Source organism: Coregonus clupeaformis, unplaced genomic scaffold (assembly GCF_020615455.1).
Source record: "Coregonus clupeaformis isolate EN_2021a unplaced genomic scaffold, ASM2061545v1 scaf1031, whole genome shotgun sequence".
Lineage (NCBI taxonomy): Eukaryota > Metazoa > Chordata > Actinopteri > Salmoniformes > Salmonidae > Coregonus > Coregonus clupeaformis.
In genome coordinates this window covers 67,501-85,194 of record NW_025534485.1, presented here as the reverse complement: position 1 = coordinate 85,194, position 17,694 = coordinate 67,501, and the positions used below count along the sequence as shown (strand labels likewise).

The following is a 17,694-nucleotide window of genomic DNA, read 5'->3' as shown; positions in this document are numbered from 1 at the left end:
CGAGAGCAGGTGCCTTGCCTGGTTGACTGGTCCGGCCTGGACTTTCCTGTTATACACAAAAGGTCACAGGTCACATTCAGACCACAGCCTAGAAACATCAACAACACCAGATGAGACCAGATGAGACTGGGGCTGAAATGTGTTATGATGTGTTATGATATGATGTGTTATGATATGATGTGTTATGATATGATGTGTTATGATATGATGTGTTCATATAATTTACATGTGCCATATTCTTAGCACATATCTGACCTCTCCTCTCTCTCTCTCTCTCTCTCTCTCTCTCTCTACTCTCTCTCTCTCTCTCTCTCTCTCTCTCTCTCTCTCTCTCTCTCTCTCTCTCTCTCTCTCTCTCTCTCTCTCTCTCTCTCTCTCTCTCTCTCTCTCTCTCTCTCTCAATTCAATTTCAATTTCAATTTAATGGGCTTTATTGTCATGGGAAACATAAGTTTACATTGCCAATGCAAGTGAAATAGATAATAAACAAAAGTGAAATAAACAATAAATATTAACAGTAAACATTACACTCACAAAAGTTCCAAAAGAATAAAGACATTTCATGTATCATATTATGTCTATATACAGTGTTGTAATGATGTGCAAATAGTTAAAGTACAAAAAGAAAAATAAATAAACATAAATATGGGTTGTATTTACAATGGTGTTTGTTCTTCACTGGTTGCCCTTTTCTTGTGGCAACAGGTCACAAATCTTGCAGCTGTGATGGCACACTGTGGTTTTTCACCCAATAGATAAGGGAGTTTATCAATATTGGGTTTGTTTTCAAATTATTTGTGGGTCTGTGTAATCTGAGGGAAATATGTGTCTCTAATATGGTCATACATTTGGCAGGAGGTTAGGAAGTGCAGCTCAGTTTCCACCTCATTTTGTGGGCAGTGTGCACATAGCCTGTCTTCTCTTGAGAGCCAGGTCTGCCTACGGCGGCCTCTCTCAATAGCAAAGATTTCCTTAAGTTTGGGTCAGTCACAGTGGCCAGGTATTCTGCCACTGTGTACTCTCTGTTTAGGGCCAAATAGCATTCTAGTTTGCTCTGTTTTTTTTTGTAAATTCTTTCCAATGTGTTAAGTAATTATCTTTTAGTTTTCTCATGATTTGGTTGGGTCTAGTTGTGTTGCTGTCCCTGGGGCTCTGTGGGGTCTGTTTCTGTTTGTAGCTCCCTGAGGTCTGTTCAAGACGTTTACTTCAGAGACCGCTAGAAGATTCTAACTTTTTTAGAAGGTCCCAACTAGAAGTTGGTGGGGTGGCAGTGTGGTAAGTAGGCTAATTATGTTTTATTTTATTAAAATACATTTATTAGACTTTTGTTTTGTTTTTCGTTCAATACGAAAACACTTTTCTGAACAACAATTGATTCTCCACTTTGGTGTGATGTGTGTGATGAAATGAAACATTGTAGTCAAAGCTATCGTGTTTAGTCTAAGACGAATCTAAAGCATGGACAAGATCAATTCCCTCCTGTGCTTCTAATGTAGATGCTGTTGTTCACCGGTTGTTCACCGGTTCATATGATATGCGCTGAGTACTGGATGTTATATGTGTTGTACAGCATTCTTTGTTATGTGCACATTCTGGAAAATAGGCAGAATCTACCACACACCCAAAACCCATTAGTGAAGGAGTAAAAATGACTTGAGAAACAGGGGAAAGTCTCTGCACACTTCCGGCCAGATGCACACTTCCAGCCAGATGCACACTTCCAGCCAGATGCACACTTCAGATGCACACTTCCGTCAGTACATCGCAGTGCACACTTCCAGCCAGATGCACACTTCCAGCCAGATGCACCAGCCAGATGCACACTTCAGCCAGATGCACACTTCCAGCCAGATGCACACTTCCAGCCAGATGCACACTTCCAGTCACATGCACACTTCCAGCCAGATACACACTTCCAGCCAGATGCACACTTCCAGCCAGATGCACACTTCCAGCCAGATGCACACTTCCAGCCAGATGCACACTTCCAGCCAGATGCACACTTCCAGCCAGATGCACACTTCCAGCCAGATGCACACTTCCAGCCAGATGCACACTTCCAGCCAGATGCACACTTCCAGCCAGATGCACACTTCTTTGTGCATTTCTTTCTTTATGTGCTCGTTCTCAGTGGTGTAAAGTACTTAAGTAAAAATACTTTAAAGTACTACTTAAGTAGTTTTTTGGGGGGTATCTGTACTTTACTTTACTATTTATATTTTTGACAACTTTTACTTCACTACATTCCTAAAGAAAATAATGTACTTTTCACTCCATACATTTTCCCTGACACCCAAAAGTACTCGTTGCAATTAGAATGCTCAAACAGGACAGAATTATGGCACCGATCAATATAACGCTTTGTCATCCCGTACTGCCTCTGATCTGGCGGACTGACATAACACAAATACTCTGCTTGTAAATGATGTCTGAGTGTTGGAGTGTGCCCTTGTCTAGCCGTAATTAAAAATAATAAGAAAATCGTGCTTATGAGGAATTTGATGTATAGCATTTACTTTTACTTTGTACTTTTACTCAAGTATGACCATTTAGTACTTTTTCTACCACTGTACTTAAGTACATTTAAAACCAGATACTTTTAGACTTTTACTCAAGTAGTATTTTATTGGGTAAATTTCACTTTTACTTGAGTCATTTTCTGTTAAGGTATCTATACTTTTACTCAAGTATGACAATTGAGTACTTTTTCCACCACTGCTCGTTCTGAAATTGCTAACTATACATTCAAAGAATTCTGTTTCTTTGTAACATTGAGCAACGTGACAGTTTGTTCTTCTCCCAAAATATCTTCCTCCAAGTTACGCCTGCCACCAGATGCAACCAGAGCAGGGGGATTTCCTAGAGGTCCATGTGGATGACATTTCCCTTGGTGAAACAGGACAACATTACAGAAACATCAGATTGGGGGTGGCGTGACCAAACACATCCAAACATTCAATCATAATAGGTTACAAAACAAAAAAATAGTTACTGATTGGTGATCAGGTCAGTTAGTAGAGCATGGCTCTTGCAATGCCAGGATAGTGGGTTCGATTTCCGGGACCACACATATGTTTAAAAAAATGGCATATATATATCGTGATTGCTTAAAAAATTATTAAACACTGATGAACAGAACTGTCTGGTTACTCTCTCTCGCTCTCTCTCTCTCTCTCTCTGTCTCTGTCTCTTTCGCTGTGTGTTTGAGTTGTGGCTGACCATCTCTCTCTCTCTCTGCTCTCTCTCTGGCTCTCTTGCTCTCAATTAAATTCAATTTCAATTTAAGGGCTTTATTGGCATGGGAAACGTGTGTTAACATTGCCAAAGCAAGTGAAGTAGATAGTAAACAAAAGTGAAATAAACAATAAAAAAAAAAAGCTCTCTCTCTCTCTCCTCTCTCAGTGTTTGTGTTGTAGCTATTAGTCTCACTCTCTCTGTGTCTCTCTGTCTCTCTCTCTCTCTCTCTCTCTCTCTCTCTCTCTCTCTCTCTCTCTCTCTCTCTCTCGCTCAGTGGTGAGCTATCATCTCTCTCTCTCTCTGTCTCTCTTTCTCTCTCTCTCTCTCTCTCTCTCTCTCTCTCTCTCTCTCTCTCTCGCTCAGTGTTTGTGTTGTAGCTATCAGTCTCTCTCTCTCTCTCTGTCTCTCTTTCTCTCGCTCTCTCTCTCTCTGCTTTCTCTCTCTCTCTCTCTCTCTCTCTCTCTCTCTCTCTCTCTCTCTCTCTCTCTCTCTCTCTCTCTCTCTCTCTCTCTCTCTCTCTCTCTCTCTCTCTCGTCTCTCTCTCTCTCTCTCTCCTCTCTCTCTCTCTCTCTCTCTCTCTCTCTCTCTCTCTCTCTCTCTCTCTCTCTCTCTCTCTCTCTCTCGCTCAGTGTTTGTGTTGTAGCTATCAGTCTCTCTCTTGCTCTCTCTCTCTCTCTCTCTCTCTCTCTCTCTCTCTCTCTCTCTCTAGTGTTTGTGTTACTCAGTTTTTTCCTCTCTCTCTCTCTCTCTCTCTCTCTCTCTCTCTCTCTCTCTCTCTCTCTCTCTCTCTCTCTCTCTCTCTCTCTCTCTCTCTCTCTCTCTCTCTCTCTCTCTCTCTCTCTCTCTCTCTCAGTGTTTGTGTTGTGGCTGTCAGACAGTCTGTCTCTCTCTCCTCTCCACCTGTTGCTGTCCCTCTTCAGTTTCATCAGTTTCATCATCTCTCAGGTGGTCTTGTGAAACTGTTCCTCCCTGTTGGCTCCAGGGGGCACGGCCGGCCCGGGCTCACTGTCACATCTGTCTGTCCTGAAGCCAGTGTAGCAACCTGCAGTCCACATGACTCACGCGGTGTAATGTTCCCCCTCCTGTTTGTTTACTAAAATAACCCCGGAGATGGGGTCATGATGTTTCAGAAGTCATGAGTCATTTCATAAGTAACGATTATTATTAAATCTTTCATGAAACATTGAAGGCGAGAGTAACCTGTTGTACAATCTTAGTCTACTACTGTGATGTACTGTAAGTGATTTATTGGGATATTTATTTAAATGTTGAAATCGGAAATACAATATGCTGTCCTCTCCTCCTCTGTCATGTTGTCTAATGAAGCCCCCCACCCCCTCCCCCTGTTCCTGTCTGGGCATGTGCTGGTCGTGGTGGAGCGTGACCAGCGTGACCAGCGTGACCAGCGTGACCAGCGTGACCAGCGTGACCAGCGTGACCAGCGTGACCAGCGTGACCAGCGTGACCAGCGAGACCAGCGTGACCAGCGTGACCAGCGTGACCAGCGAGACCAGCGTGACCAGCGGGTCATGGATTTACATGAGAGATAGATGGGCTACTCAGGTTACATCTGTTCTCTAGACTGAGGCGGTTAAGACTGAGACCTCACAGTGGGACTGAGACCTCACAGTGAGACTGAGACCTCACAGTGGGACTGAGACCTCACAGTGAGACTGAGACCTCACAGTGGGACTGAGACCTCACAGTGGGACCTCACAGTGAGACTGAGACCTCACAGTGGGACTGAGACCTCACAGTGAGACTGAGACCTCACAGTGGGACTGAGACCTCACAGTGAGACTGAGACGTTACAGTGAGACTGAGACCTCACAGTGAGACTGAGCGTTCGTAACTGAGACCTCACAGTGGGACTGAGACCTCACAGTGAGACTGAGACGTTACAGTGAGACTGAGACCTCACAGTGGGACTGAGACCTCACAGTGAGACTGAGACGTTACAGTGAGACTGAGACCTCACAGTGGGACTGCGACGTTACAGTGAGACTGAGACCTCACAGTGAGACTGAGACCTCACAGTGAGACTGAGATGTTACAGTGAGACTGAGACCTCACAGTGGGACTGAGACCTCACAGTGAGACTGAGACGTTACAGTGAGACTGAGACCTCACAGTGGGACTGAGACCTCACAGTGAGACTGAGACGTTACAGTGAGACTGAGACCTCACAGTGGGACTGAGACCTCACAGTGAGACTGAGACGTTACAGTGAGATTAAGACCTCACAGTGGGACTGAGACCTCACAGTGAGACTGAGACGTTACAGTGAGACTGAGACCTCACAGTGGGACTGAGACCTCACAGTGAGACTGAGACCTCACAGTGAGACTGAGACGTCACAGTGGGACTGAGACCTCTTTATAGAGAGAGGAGTCCAGAATAATGTTAAATGAAATTGACTGCCACAGTCTTTGTGATAACATTTTATTTGTTATTAATAAACAACATTACACAAACAAACAAACAGGAATATAAAAACCACTTTAAAAAATAAAATAAATTATGAGGTGATTATATAGATCTGTTACCAAACCATTTGTACGGTGTCACCACACATAAATGAGTAAGAAGACACATGTAAACAGAGCCTGGAAATCTTGCTTGTTTGTAGGTGACCAAATACTTATTTTCCACCATAATTTGCAAATAAATTCATTAAAAATCCTACAATGTGATTTTCTGGAAAATACATTTCTCATTTTGTCTGTCATAGTTGACGTGTACCTATGATGAAAATTACAGGCCTCTCTCATCTTTTTAAGTGGGAGAACTTGCACAATTGGTGGCTGACTAAATACTTTTTTCCCCCCCACTGTATATGTAAACAGACAGATCACTCTTCAGATATAACCATGATGTCATTCTTATCATGTGCATATGGGATTATTTCATTTTATGTCCATTCACTTGGTTATAAATTCTCACCAAAATATGAATAATTCCATCGACATCACCTCAGAGGAATGTTATTAATAAATATACACTGAGTGTACAAAACATTAAGGACACCTGCTCTTTCCATAGCATAGACTGACCAGTTGAATCCAGGTGAAAGCTATGATCCCTTATTGATGTCACCTGTTAAATCCACTTCAATCAGTGTAGATGAAGCGGAGGAGACAGGTTAAAGAAGGATTTTTAAGCCTTGAGACAATCGAGACATGGATTGTGTATTTGTGCCATTCAGAGGGTGAATGGGCAAGACAGAAGATTTAAGTGTCTTTGAACGGGGTACGGTAGTAGGTGCCAGGCGCACCGGTTTGTGTCAAGAAATGCAACGCTGATGGGTTTTTCACGCTCAACTGTTTCCCGTGTGTATAAAGAATGGTCCACCACCCAAAGGACATCCAGCCAACTGGACACAACTGTGGGAAGCATTGGAGTCAACATGGGCCAGCATCCCTGTGGAACGCTTTCGACACCTTGTAGAGTCCATGCCCCGACGAATTGAGGTTGTTCTGAGGGCAAAAGAGGGGGTGCAACTCCTAATGCATTGTACACTCCATGTAAAGTGTTCTCAAACAACAGTCACTGAATCATGTCGGCGCACTACCCTGGGTTTGTGATGATGCTTATTAACACATGGAACATCATTACTGTCTCATTCATCTCAGAACCCAGAAACAAATCTTGCGTGTGCTGGATAGCTACACTCTGTTACCACAGACTACTGTCTCACATCATGTTTGGCCTACCATAGGTTTGTTAAAATGTACAGAGATGAGTAGTGACTGGAGTTTGCCTGAAGATGTGCCCAGAGAAAACTCTGGACCCTACCCACTGGGCACAGACATCAGTTCAGTGTCTAGTTTTGATTTACATTTGGTTGAGTTGTCAACTAATGTGAATTCAACGTGAAATCAACAAAACATGTCACCATGTCATTGGATTTAGGTTAAAAGTTGGGTGAAAAAAATACGAAATTCCCTTATGTTGACGACTTTATGCAAATCCATAAAGTCTGGTAACTAAACAGTTGGGCATCATGTACTGTAGCCTTCATATAGCCTATAGTTCGACACAACAATTAACTGCCCAGGGCTTCGCTTCCATTATGACAAGTAGCGTCTCTAAAATCTCATTTGATTTAAAGATTCGCTGCTGGAAATACTGTCACCCATCGAAGGGATTATTTTTTTGGGGGTGAGTGTTTGTGGGACAGGGAAGGACGTCAGAGATGTTCTTCGCAACATCCGTGTCTGTCAGTGTCACATCGAAGCATAGGGAGTGACACCCACCCACAACACACACTCAGGGAGGGTTGGGTTTGTTGGAGACACACACCAGGGATAGAGAACCGTGGTCAAACAGCTTGTATGGCAGTGTCCCCTTGGTTGTCCATGTGTCAGTCTTTGGGTCATAGCACTCGAAGCTGTCAGAGTCCTCTATGACGTCATGTCCGTTGATGAAGCGTCCTCCGGTCACGTACAGTTTGTTGTTGAACACCGTGGCAGCATGGTGCATTCTCCTCGCCTTCATATTCTCACACTTCAGAAACCGGTTGGCTTTGGTGTCGTACGCTATCATTCTTCTGGTATAGCCTGTAAAGGACATGGTGACAGTTAGGGAAAAGCTGCTGGTAAGGTTGGCTTGGCAAAAGACAGAAGATATCGAAGATATCAAAGATCTCGAAGTCCTAAGCAGACAAATAAAGTTGTATTTAATTGAACATCAGATTGTATTTTTTCTGACTCATCCACCCTCCACCTACCTCCGATAATGTAGATCTTGTCATCAATGACAGCTGCTGGTGCAGAAACGTTCTTCACTGTCCTGGTCTCCATCATGGACCACATATTCCTGCCAATGTGATAAACCTGGAGAAAAGGATAGGTTTAGAAGAGTTTAGTGTTTAGTGTTTCTGTGCAGAATTGTTGGCTAAAAGGTTCAAGAATTAACAGCAAACTCAAAGACTTCAAGACTTCAAGACTCAAGACTTCAAGACTTCAAGACTAAAGACTAAAGACTCAAGAGTCAAGACTTCAAGACTCAAGTCTTCAAGACTCAAGACTTCAAGACTTCAAGACTCAAGACTTCAAGACCTCAAGACTCAAGACTCAAGACTTCAAGACTCAAGACTCAAGACTTCAAGACTTCAAGACTTCAAGACTCAAGTTCACCACTCAACAGCAACCTCAACAGCATGACATTCCGCCTACCTGTATCATCCTGACAGGGTTCTGCATCGCGTCCTCTCCCCCGAACAGGTAGATTCTTTGATCATTAGCGGCGACCGCCGGGTGTAGCACAGCCGTCGGCATGGGAACCATAGCCTCCCATTGGTTGAACATACTATTGTATCTCTCCACCGTGTCACACACCTGCTTCTCTGGCCCCAGGCCCCCCAGGACGAAGATAAAGTGCAGGTAGGAGACAGACTGGTGGGCGAAGCGAGGCTGGATCATGGGCTCAGCCGTCCTCCACTGGTTGGTCTTCAGAGATAACGTATAGACAGTGGTGCTAACCACTCTGTGCTTGGTGTTCATGGTGAGGCCTCCCAGGACATACAGGATGCTGTGGATACAGACGTAGGAGGCCTTGTAGAGCCGCAGGGGCAGCTTGGCCAACCACTGCCAGCGCTGAGTCCTCTCGTCGAACAGGAGCGCTTCGCGGGACGTCTGCTCGTTGTTCTTGCGGCCGCCGACTAGAACCAGGGTCTCCCGGCAGGTGTAACGCCGTGGGGTCACCCACAGGGGCTTGAGGTCCGACCCACACTTAGTAGTGATGGAGAACATGAGGCGTCGGACGGACTCGATGACCTCGGTGCAGAGGGTGGAGGACTGGATGAGGGGGTCGCTGGCGATGAACTGGAACAGGTAGGTGGGGTGGACGTAGCGCAGACGCACCTTCTTGAAGAGGTCGGAGATGGCGCCGCGCCGGGAGAACGGGTCGTGGTGGATCCACGCCAGCAACGTCTCGAACACCTGGTTTTAATATCAACACTTAGCTCTTAACATCCATTGATGGTTTTAACTTCATTGATGATGCTGCTTCTAGTGTCCGTCTCTCCATTGTTTATTGGTGTTGTATACATTAGCTGGTGCAAACAAACGGACCCTTTTAGGGATTTATATAAAGTACTATCTAATCCTACCGTACATTACCCTTATTACGTTATCTTATCTTACCTGCTCCTCCTCGGCACACAGCCGGTCATCCTCCAGGTAACTCATCAGCTCAGGTAAGGAGAGCTCACACAAGTCCTCAGAGGTAGAGACGTCAGAGAAGCTCTGTACCGCCATCTCCCTGGCCTGGAATCAACGATTTAATTCATGCATTTTATTTGAAAATTGACAATACACATATGCGCTGAGTCCGAAATAGCACCCCTTTTCCCTAATTAGTTTTAATACACTACTTTTGACCAGGGCCCACATGCTGCCCAAGTCAACCAACGACACATTATTTAAAACAAAATGAATTCTACTGACCTTCTCCTTCAGGCTGCCGCAGTGTAATATCTCTGACAGCCGGATCATGCTGAGGCAGTTGTCTGGGCTCAGCTGCTCCTGAAATTTCAACGACAACAACAAAAAAAATGGTTTAATGTATTTACCAAGGACAACGCACATTATTTAATCATATTAAAAGTGTTCAACGTCAATGTGAAAGTGCCAGAGTTAGCAAGAAAGCTAATTCATCTGTGGGTCACCTGCAGGAAAGAGGAGCAGGCCTCGAACAGCCCGGTGTACTGCAGCATGGAGACAGCCTGCATCAGGGGCAGCACCGTCTCCATGGTGATGGTGATGACCCCTGTGTAGACGTAGTCCACAATGTCACTCAGGATGCTGGAGGTGATCCCCTTAAATAATAATAATTAGAAGAAGAATAGATTTGATTTGGTGTGCTGCCTTTCATCGACAGGCAGAAACTACGCAGCACTTGACATAAAAGTAAGCCTTCTCCTGTTTCTGCGGTGTCACGGTCGTCTATGTCGTCCAAGTATGACCAAGGCGCAACGTGTCCAAGAAACATGACTTTATTTAGCAAAGTAACCAAAATCCAAAACAAAAGACGACTCAATGAAGTCCACGGTACACAGACCGAAAAAGGAACAAAAACCCACAAACACCAGGTGAAAACACACAGTTTAAATATGGCTCCCAATCAGAGATAACGAGCCGACAGCTGACACTCGTTACCTCCGATTGGGAGTCACATGACTAATAAACCAGAAAGACAACCCCCTAGACACCCCAACCAAACAGCACACAACAAAAACGAACACACCCATACCCAACCTAACCCACACAACACCCAACAATACAAACACACCCTGGTTCAAAAACAACGTCCCCGGAACCAGAGCGTGACAGTACCCCCTAAAGGTGCGAACCCCGGGGCGCACCAACAAAAGACTAGGGGAGGGTCTGGGTGGGCGTCTGTCCACGGTGGCGGCTCTGGCCCTGGTCGTGATCCCCACCCCTACCATAGTCACAACCTGCTTACGTAACCTCCTCCACATGACCACCCCCCAACTAAACCCCCACAGGATTAAGGGGCAGCACCGGACTAAGAGGCAGCACCGACTCAGGGGCAGCACCGGACTCAGGGGCAGCACCGGGCTAAGGGGCAGCACCGGACTAAGGGGCAGCACCGGGCTAAGGGGCAGCACCGACTAAGGGGCAGCACCGGGCTAAGGGGCAGCACCGGACTAAGGGGCAGCTCCCGGACTGAATGGCGGATCCTGGCTGGCTGGCTCTGGCGGATCCTGGCTGGCTGGCGGATCCTGGCTGGACGGCTCTGGCGGATCCTGGCTGGACGGCTCTGGCGGATCCTGGCTGGACGGCTCTGGCGGATCCTGGCTGGACGGCTCTGGCGGATCCTGGCTGGACGGCTCATGGCTGGCTGACGGATCTGGCTGCTGCCCGGCTGGCTGACGGATCTGGCTGCTCGTGGCTGGCTGACGGATCTGGCTGCTCATGGCTGGCTGACGGATCTGGCTGCTCATGGCTGGCTGAAGGATCTGGCTGCTCATGGCTGGCTGACGGATCTGGCTGCTCGCGGCTGGCTGACGGATCTGGCTGCTCATGGCTGGCTGACGGATCTGGCTGCTCACGGCTGGCTGACGGATCTGGCTGCTCATGGCTGGCTGACGGATCTGGCTGCTCGCGGCTGGCTGACGGATCTGGCTGCTCATGGCTGGCTGACGGATCTGGCTGCTCATGGCTGGCGGAAGGCTCTGGCTGATCCTGTCTGGCGGACGGCTCTGGCTGATCCTGTCTGGCGGAAGGTTCTGACTGATCCTGTCTGGCGGAAGGCTCTGGCTGATCCTGTCTGGCGGAAGGCTCTGGCTGATCCTGTCTGGCGGAAGGCTCTGGCTGATCCTGTCTGGCGGAAGGCTCTGGCTGATCCTGTCTGGCGGAAGGCTCTGGCTGCTCCTGTCTGGCGGAAGGCTCTGGCTGCTCCTGTCTGGCGAAAGGCTCTAGCGGCTCCTGTCTGGCGGAAGGCTCTAGCGGCTCCGGTCTGGCGGACGGCTCTGAAGGCTCATGGCAGACGGGCGGCTTTGCAGGCTCAGTACAGACGGGCGGCTTATGCAACGCTTGGCAGACGGGCAGTTCAGGCGCCGTTGGGCAGACGGGCAGTTCAGGCGCCGTAGGGCAGACGGCAGACTCTGGCCGGCTGAGACGCACTGTAGGCCTGATGCGCGGTGCCGGAACTGGAGGTACCGGGCTGAGGACACGCATCTCAGGGCTAGTGCGGGAAGCAGGAACAGGGCATGCTTGGCCCTGGGGACGCACCGTAGGCCTGATGCGTGGTGCCGGAACTGGAGGTACCGGGCTGAGGACACGCATCTCAGGGCTAGTGCGGGAGCAGGAACAGGGCATACTGGACCCTGGGGACGCACCGTAGGCCTGATGCGTGGTGCCGGAACTGGAGGTACCGGGCTGAGGACACGCATCTCAGGGCTAGTGCGGGAAGCAGGAACAGGACGCACAGGACTCGGGGAACACACAGGAGGCTTAGTGCGTGGTGTAGGCACTGGTGGTACTGGACTGGAGACAGGAGGTGGCGCCGGAAATACCGGACCGTGCAGGCGTACTGGCTCCTTGAGCACCGAGCCTGACCAACCTTACCTGGTTGTATGCTCCCGGTCGCCTGACCAGTACAGGGAGGTGGAATAACCCGCACCGGGCTATGTGGCGAACCGGGACACCATGCGTAAGGCTGGTGCCATGTAAGCCGGCCCGAGGAGACGCACTGGTGACCGGATGCGTGGGGCCGGCTTCATGACATCCGGCTCAACGCTCAAACTAGCCCGGCCGATACGTGGAGCTGGAATGTACCGAACCGGGCTATGCACGCGTACAGGAGACACCATGCGCTCTACTGCGTAACACGGTGTCTGCCCGTACTCTCGCTCTCCACGGTAAGTACAGGGAGTAGGCGCAGGTCTCCTACCTGACTTCGCCACACTCCCGTCTAGCCCCCCCCCAAGAAATTTTTGGGTAGTACTCTCGGGCTTCCAGCCTTGCCTCCGTGCTGCCTCCTCATATTGCCGCCTCTCGGCTTTAGCTGCCTCCAGCTCTTCACGAGGACGGCGATATTCTCCCGGTTGATCCCAAGGCCCCTCACCATCCAGAATCTCCTCCCATGTCCATGAATCCTTTATGGGAGTCCATAAATCCTGTGTAGGTAGGTCCTGTTGCCGCTTGACACGCTGCTTGGTCTTTTTGTGGTGGGTTTTTCTGTCACGGTCGTCTATGTCGTCCAAGTATGACCAAGGCGCAACGTGTCCAAGAAACATGACTTTATTTAGCAAAGTAACCAAAATCCAAAACAAAAGACGACTCAATGAAGTCCACGGTACACAGACCGAAAAAGGAACAAAAACCCACAAACACCAGGTGAAAACACACAGTTTAAATATGGCTCCCAATCAGAGATAACGAGCCGACAGCTGACACTCGTTACCTCCGATTGGGAGTCACATGACTAATAAACCAGAAAGACAACCCCCTAGACACCCCAACCAAACAGCACACAACAAAACGAACACACCCATACCCAACCTAACCCACACAACACCCAACAATACAAACACACCCTGGTTCAAAAACAACGTCCCGGAACCAGAGCGTGACATGCGGAGTGAGGCAGGATGCTAGTCTAGTTTTACCAAAAAACAAGCATCACTTTTCATTCAAAAAAGTGAATAACTCTACCTTCAGATCCACCTTCTCCTGGTGGCTTTCTCTGAAGTCGTGACAGAACATGGCCGTGAAGTAAGGACTGCTGGAGGCCAGAACGTTGCGGTGGCAGGGGATCTCTGTGTTATCTGAACAGAGGAGCACGTCAGTGAGGATCCTCTCCTGTCTGAGGCGGTTCAGCTGAAGCAGGAGGCGGGACGACTGCTCCTCGTTGCTGTAGTGGATCACCTCCGGGTGTGGCTTTGATTGGTCCATTCTGGAAAAAGAAGGACATGGTTTGATTTGGGAGGAAATGGATTCAATTGGATTTTGTTTGGGGTTTTCTCTGTAGAAGGTGAGTGAGTAGTTTGGACAGGCCAGTGACATGACGGAATAGAAAGCCTTGCTCAACTAATTGAGTTTTCTCTTAACGTTTTGTTTTCTCTAGAATCCAAGGCCTAGGTGTTTTCCACCTGACTCCATCACCATCATAAATACCTCAAATTGTTTTAGAAATGGTATCTTCAGTAGCATGCTGTTTTCTGCACAAATAATTCAAATGCAGATAGCATGAGGCTGGTGATCAATGTTCACATATTATAGTTGCCCTATCATAACCCAGCTTGCGGTCTGGGACTCGGTCCAAGCACCACATCCTGGACTGTACCAGCGTTGGGACACAACACATTCACTAGGGCTATTATCAACACTGGGTTAGGATTGTCTGATTAACCCTGGAGTCAGATACCATCCCGATTTAGTCTGATGGATCAAGACAGACCAACAATACCACTGTGGTGCTATTTCTGTAGTCATAGTCTGTAGTCAGTCTGTAGTCATATAGTCTGTCATAATAGTCTGTAGTAATAGTCTGTAGTCATAGTCTATAGTTATATAGTGTGTAGTAATAGTCTGTAGTCAGTCTGTAGTCAGTCTGTAGTCAGTCTATAATCATAGTCTGTAGGTATAGTCTATAGTTATATAGTCTACAGTTATAGTCTGTAGTCAGTCTGTAGTCAGTCTGTAGTCATAGGTCACTATTATCTGCAACCTCCAGAATAATATTAATAGTGTTGAAAATGTTTTATACTATGGTATATGTTATGGTATATATTTAACCAATGAGGGGGTGTGGTATATGGCCAATATACCACGGCTAAGGGCTGTTCTTACGCACGACGCAACCCTTAGCCGTGGTATATTGGCCATATACCACAAACCCCCGAGGTGCCTTATTGCTATTATAAACTGGTTACCAACGTAATTCGAGCAGTAAAAATAAATGTTTTGTCATACCCATGGTATAAGGTCTGATATACCACGGCTGTCAGCCAATCAGCATTCAGGGCAAGAACCACCCAGTTTATAATATGGTATATATTATTGTATATATTATGGAGGCAGAAACAGAAAAAGCAACAGAATATGTGGCATACTATTTTGATTAGTTTTATATTACTTTTTCCACACGTTCAACAAGTTTCAAGTATCAAGGGGCCTGACCTATAGCAGAATATAGGTCAACATGTGCTCCACAAATCAATGAATGAACAATCTGTTTTAAATGAGAAATATCAGAATCATTAGCTTGATATTGTAGTTACAGTACAGTACATTATTCAAGCACAGATTACTACAATTTATATCAACTTGTTATTGTTTGCTCCTGACCTAAGACATGAAAGCAGGTGTATTAGCTAGTCGGGCTGATTGATCAGAAGTTCTTTGATCGTTCACCATTCACAGCAAACAGAATGTTAGAATAACCCTGGTTGTTATTGCATCTGCTTTATTGGTAAAAGAAACCACACTGATGTTGATCATCATCCATGCTACAGTCGGCTACATTCAGCAGGTAAACCTCTACACCTCAGTATGACACACCTTCCTTCCTTCCTTACCTTGTCTCAGTCTTCTGATGCATCTGAGGTAGCTTTCCTTCACTCTGCTTTGCTATCAGCAACATTCACCCAGACATATCCTTCTCGCTCTCTCTCTCCCTCTCCCTCTCCCTCTCTCCTCTCCCTCTCCCTCTCCCTCTCCCTCTCTCTCTCTCTCTCTCTCTCTCTCTCTCTCTCTCTCTCTCTCTCTCTCTCTCTCTCTCTCTCTCTCTCTCTCTCTCCTGCTGGTAGTTCTCTATAAGTGAAGGAGGGGCTGTTTGTAGAGAAACTGTTCTGTGTTTGTTGTTATGGTCTCTTTCCATGATGTCTCTGGCTCTGTGTACATTCCTGTTTAAATATACCCCACTCTTTAGCAACACACCAGCAGCCTCGCATGTGACTGCCCTTCTCTCTCTCTCCCTCTCCCTCTCCCTCTCCCTCTCCCTCTCCCTCTCCCTCTCTCTCTCTCTCTCTCTCTCTCTCTCTCTCTCTCTCTCTCTCTCTCTCTCTCTCTCTCTCTCTCTCTCTCTCTCTCTCTCTCTCTCTCTCTCTCTCTCTCTCTCTCTCTCTCTCTCTCTCTCTCTCTCTCTCTCTCTCTCTCTCTCTCTCTCTCTCTCTCTCTCTCTCTCTCTCTCTCTCTCTCTCTCTCTCTCTCTCTCTCTCTCTCTCTCTCTCTCTCTCTCTCTCTCTCTCTCTCCTTGACCCATGCTCCTGTATGTTTACAGCAGTGATAAACAGAGATGATCAGGGACAGTTACAGGAGAGGAGTCTGTGTCCAGGTGCTGACTGTCCTTCGAGACAGGGACCTGGGTAGTGTTACCTTGACAGCCATCTAAACACACATAGACATGGTCTGCGTCTCAAATGGCACCCTATTCCCTATATAGTGCACTACTTTTGACCAGGGCCCATAGTGAATAGGGTGCCATTTTGGACGCAGCAGAGAGATGGGAATGGCATGGGCTGAAACACTGGGACAGCTGAATGTAAGACCTGGGTCACAACAACATGGATTAGCAATGAGCATGTTTATGGATGCCATAGCTGTTTGCTATAGCTGTTTTAACGACTCATGTGACTGTTAGAACTGGTCGTTGGATGAATTCACTCAGTTGTTATTCATCACCACTCAGGTGAATCCTCGTCCATGATCGATAGGACCGACGCTCCGTTCAAGTTAAGACTGTGGCAGGTTCTGTCCAGTCCGGCGGGTGATCACAAATCAAGGAGAAGTAGTGTTGAGAGAAGAAGTGTTGAGTAATGTTGACTCCTCCAGTGAAAAGTAAATGTAACGTGGGCTGAACAAAAATATAAACGCAACATGCAACAATTTCAACGATTTGACTGAATTACAGTTCATATAAGGAAATCCGTTAATTTAAATAAATTCTTTAGGCCCTAATCTATGGATTTCACACGACTGGGCAGGGGCGCAGCCATGGTTGGGCCTGGGAGGGCATAGGCCCACCCACTTGGGAGCCAGGCCCACCCACTGGGGAGCCAGGCCCAGCCAATGAGAATGAGTTTTTCCCCACAAAAGGGCTTTATTACAGACAGAAGTACTCCTCAGTTTCATCATCTGTCCGGGTGGCTGGTCTCAGACGATCCCTCAGGTGAAGAAGCCGGATGTGGAGGTCCTGGGTTGGCGTGGTTACATGTGGTCTGCGGTTGTGAGGCCGGTTGGACGTACTGCTAAATTCTCTAAAATGATGTTGGCTTATGGTAGAGAAATGAACATTAAATTCTCCGGCAACAGCTCTGGTGGACATTCCTGCAGCCAGCATGCCAATTGCACGCTCCCTCAAAACTTGAGACATCTGTGGCATTGTGTTGTGTGACAAAACTGCCAATTTTAGAGTGGCTTTTTATTGTCCCCAGCACAAGGTGCACCTGTGTAATGATCATGCTGTTTAATCTTCTTGATATGCCACACCTGTCAGGTGGATGGATTATCTTGGCAACGGAGAAATGTTCAATAAACAAGGATGTAAACAAATTTGTGCACCAAAATTTGAGAGAAATACATTTTTTTTGTGCATATGGAAAAATTCTGGAATCTTTTAATTCAGCTCATGAAACATGGGACCAACACTTTACATGTTGCGTTTATATTTTTGTTCAGTATATATATGCCCAAAGCAAATGCATGTGGTTCACCTAAGGCTTCTTTATGGATTTCACCATCCTACATTCAGTTGGCATTGATCCTAAGTTTTATATCAAATCAAATCAAATTTTATTGGCCACATGCGCTGAATACAACAGGTGCAGAAATTACAGTGAAATTCTTACTTACAAGCCGTTAACCAACAGTGCATTTATTTTTAACAAAAAAGTAAAAATAAAACAACAAAAAAAGTGTTGAGAAAAAAGAGCAGAAGTAAAATAAAATAACAGTAGGGAGGGTATATATACAGGGGGGTACCGGT

The 17,694-nt window shown here is 46.9% G+C and overlaps 1 protein-coding gene across 1 annotated transcript; it reads right to left on the bottom strand.

The window, feature by feature from the left end:
* Positions 1-7,151: 7,151 nt before the first annotated feature.
* On the bottom strand, positions 7,152-15,370 carry LOC121542314 (kelch-like protein 38). Its single transcript, XM_045217366.1, has 8 exons — positions 15,287-15,370; positions 13,422-13,662; positions 9,908-10,057; positions 9,687-9,764; positions 9,384-9,506; positions 8,415-9,179; positions 7,967-8,072; positions 7,152-7,796 (listed from the first exon to the last, which is right to left on the bottom strand). Exons 1-8 carry the CDS (start codon positions 15,349-15,351, stop codon positions 7,507-7,509), a joined length of 1,818 nt encoding a protein of 605 aa, XP_045073301.1. The 5' UTR covers positions 15,352-15,370; the 3' UTR covers positions 7,152-7,506.
* Positions 15,371-17,694: the final 2,324 nt, after the last annotated feature.